The sequence below is a fragment of the Cupressus sempervirens genome, chromosome 10 (genome assembly GCF_028749045.1).
Source record: "Cupressus sempervirens isolate cs-2001-9-10 chromosome 10, ASM2874904v1, whole genome shotgun sequence".
NCBI lineage: Eukaryota > Viridiplantae > Streptophyta > Pinopsida > Cupressales > Cupressaceae > Cupressus > Cupressus sempervirens.
Window position 1 is genome coordinate 95,080,732 of NC_143127.1, and position 3,894 is coordinate 95,084,625.

At 35.3% G+C, this 3,894-nt stretch overlaps 1 protein-coding gene across 2 annotated transcripts; it reads left to right on the plus strand.

Annotated features, from left to right (window-relative positions):
* Positions 1-1,400: 1,400 nt before the first annotated feature.
* LOC149532744 (F-box/kelch-repeat protein At1g80440-like) lies at positions 1,401-2,766 on the plus strand. Of its 2 annotated transcripts, XM_089804079.1 has the most exons (2): positions 1,401-2,173; positions 2,371-2,472. In XM_089804079.1, exons 1-2 carry the CDS (start codon positions 1,549-1,551, stop codon positions 2,436-2,438), a joined length of 693 nt encoding a protein of 230 aa, XP_089660205.1. In that variant the 5' UTR covers positions 1,401-1,548; the 3' UTR covers positions 2,439-2,472. The 2 variants fall into 2 exon arrangements, with proteins under 2 accessions (XP_089660205.1, XP_089660204.1); XM_089804078.1 differs by having other exon boundaries at positions 1,406-2,766.
* Positions 2,767-3,894: the final 1,128 nt, after the last annotated feature.

Here is a 3,894-nt window from a genome sequence, read left to right on the forward strand (position 1 = left end):
CCATTAATAAAATTGAGAGAATTTTCAAGCAAAGATTTCCTAATACTTAAATTTATGCAATGTAGGAAAACTAAAGAGTCTAAAAGAAAAGTTATACCCACCTGTTTGGCGTCCATGTATTCGAACCAATTAACCATTTTTGACCATTCTAATTTTGGCCCTGTCCATACCACATACAAACCCCTTTCTTCATAGTCAAACCATATATATCTTCACTTATCTTATTGCTAATAATGATGGTAGTGACTACCTTTGCTTCTATTTTCTGGCTAATGAGTGTCTGTAGTTGTTCTATTCATAGTTCATGAATATGAAATTGGCCAAATTGGAATATAGGTGGTGTGAGTGAAGTCATCTTGTCCAACTGAATTAAGTTTGAGGAGAAATATGGATAGTTTCTAAGTTTGGGGTTAACAAAAATTCTATTGACATCCAATACTCTATAGGGTTTAGGACAAATATGTGGATCTTGCTGATTCGTGTGGTTTAGGGCTTTCCATTCCTTAGAATAACTGCTAAGATTTGTCTTGTTTGAAAGCTCCTTAGATGAGTTGGCTGCTAAGGTTCCTTTTGTTTGTGTATTCCTTGCATACTTTGTTTTCCCAAAGAAATTTGCTTGTTTATTTTGATATTCTTTATCTCTTTTGCCCTCGCTCTATGACATTTTGCCTTGGAGGTCCTTGTTGTTTTTACGTTTTAGATCACTTTATTTTCGGATCTCCTTTTGGATACAAACTTTCTCTCATCCTTCTTCCTCATTATGCTTATGATTTCATGCGTTTGTGGCTTTGAAATTAGAGGAAATTTCCTAGTTCTCTATAGATTCCGATCGACTATTTTCATTTTTGAATGGAATTCGTTCAAGCCTGCAATTTGTCAGAGATGGGTATTTTGTTGGATTTGCAATATAATTGGATTTGTTTACAAGATGTTGCCTTCAAAACTTAAGGTTTCCTTTTCCTGTATTTTCATGATCAAATCTTTTCTTCGCATTTTTCACTATTACTACCATTTTTTCATCATTTTTTCCCTATAATTATAATGATAATTTTTTATATTTTTCTAAACAAAAATTACTTACTTTACCTAATAAAAATTAAAAAAGAATATTTTGTTATATTTTAAATAAATATTTATAATTAACCATAATATTTTTGTTTCATTCACAAACTCTAATTAAAAAATATATAACTTGGCCTAGTGGTGGAGAACTTGTACTCCTGAAAGCAAAGTGTACGCCTCGTTTGTAGCGTCAAACCATATCACTGTCACCATACATAAACCCAAAAACTATGGCATAGTATCGTGGACTATAAAACCACCTTTCCTTTTTCCTTTCCTATATAAGTGGATGTCGGCAGGAGCTCATAATATTTTGAATCGCATGGTTAGGTATAAATACAGAAATCTGGCATGAAAAGAAAAACCACTGGCAATTTCGGACTCAAAAGATAGTGTATTATTGATCAAATTTGGACATAATTACAACTTCCGTGTCAACAAGAAACCAGCAATCTCAGATTCAAACCATTTTCTGCCATAATTGCAATGGGGTCTTTATTTCCTTGTCTTCCAGATGAAATTGGGTGGGAATGCTTGGTGAGGGTGGAGTTGAATTCTCATCACAACCTCAGGTGTGTCTGCAAAAGTTGGAATGCGGCTTTGAAAAACCCCAGTTTCTACGAAAGAAGAAAAGTATTGAAAATATCCGAGCAACGGATTTGTTTCATCGAGGAAATAGATTGCATTTGCATTAGAGTAGTGGTATTTGACGCAGAGACGAGCTCATTCAAAAGCCTACCGCCCATTCCTACAGAAATTGGCGGGCCCTTTCGCTGCCATTTCGTGAAACAAAAACTAGTTTTGATCCCGTATCTGATTTTAGATCTTGAAAGAAGTTATGTGTGGTTGTACGATTTTGCTGGTTTGCAATGGAAACAGGGTGCCAAAATGACGAGATGGATGAGTACATTTGCCTCTTCAGCGGATGAGCACGGGGGACTGATTTATGTTGCTGAAGGGTCTCGCAGCGTTTACCTTGATGGAGGGAGTCCACTATTAGGTCATCCGACATGTAGGGCTTCAGTTTATAATGTGGAGGAGGACAAGTGGGAAGATCTCCCCGAGGTGAACTCCGATATGGGGAAATTCCCTCAAGGTGTTTTTAGCGACGGTAAGTTTTATGTAATTAAATCTCTTGAATGCTTTGACGTTGTTGATTCACACACGAAAAGCTGGACGTTCGTGGAGAATCGATTTAACATTGGAAAATTAGGCTTCCTAGAGCATTATGTAGGTGCATTCGGACACGTTTATTGTTTATCTGATGGGAGATTGATTGAATATGACTACAATCAAAATAAGGTGCAGATTTTAGGGTCTTTTCCAGGAGATGTTTGGAGCAGCAGTGCTATGTTTGCTATAATGGTTGGCAATAAAATCTTTGTGCAGAAATATGATATTACTTTAGGGTTTTGTATGCTCCCACTTCCAAGTGAGATGGGAGAAACATTCAAGTGGATAGCGATTCAGAGACCGCCTGGCCTCCCGGGTTTTGATAGAGATGTTGCTGCTGCTGCTCTGGATCTTTGATCGTTTTTGAGCCAAATGCCGTGGACGGCTGATGTGTGACCAATCATACCTAGCTGCCTCAATAGGCATTTATAAGTTACAGCAACTATCAAGTATTTAAAACATTATGTATGTTTATTGGTGTATGGGTTACATATTTTTGAAGACCAGTGAAGCTATCTTTTAATGTTTGAAGTTGATCCTATATTATTTTTGAGACTATCAGTATTGATTTTTTTTTTTTCCCTATTAGATTTTGTTGACAGTAAATACAATAAGAGATGTATGGAGTCTCATCATTTGTCAAAAAAATGTGCTTATTTTTCGGGTTCTCTAACAGGACTGTTGGAAATATTGATAATATTTTTATATTAACTAAAGATGTGTGTATTTCTGATCATAACCTCTTCTTTGATCATAACCTCTTTTTTCTATTTAGTCTGCCTTAGTTTTTACCTCAGCATCTAGTCTGCCATACTTTTTCATTTGGCTTAGCATCTGAGTTTGCCATACATTTTGCCTTAGCATTGGATGAATGATTGAAGAAAAAATAATGGTGGAAAACTCCAACAAAAGTTCTATACAATTCACGTGGCAAAATAACTCAAACAATTGCAGAACAGAGGACTACACTTATAGGTGTCCTGTTGTGATTTATTTAGGAAATGTTGGATGAGCTGAAATTCAAAATGAGGTTAAACAATTAATCCTTTGAGTCAATCAACCTTTATTTATAAGTATCAAAATGTAGCATTTGAGGTGATGTTATTGGTACTGAAATATTTCATTGTGTGGGATGTGGATGCATAATTAGCATTATCCTATTGACCACTTGTCTCTGAGCGATATCATCAAGGGCAAACAATTTGCAATAAACCATGCACACAAACCAATAAAAAACAAAAAAACAAACAAACCATGAACACATGAGCTAAACCCTTTGGAAAACTTGTTACAATATGAGAGGTAATGGACCATGAAGCAACATGTGGCAACAATATCACACCTTACCAAGCTGCCCTAAGCTTATTGGACATGAACACGACATTAATGGCAGACACAGATTAAAGGACCTTTAAGGAAAATTAAGGAGGTCTCTCATTAAGGATTATGTCATCCATAAATGTGTGATTCTGTTTTAATAGAAATATTTCAAATAGTTCTAGATCATAGATTTGGACACAGTTTCTAGAATGCTGATTAATTGTAGAAAAGCATACGAAAATATTAGTCTTAATTGATAAATGATAGAGGTGAATGGATTGAATCTACAATGATAATTAAAGACAAAATACACACTACAGACACACACGGAAATTATAA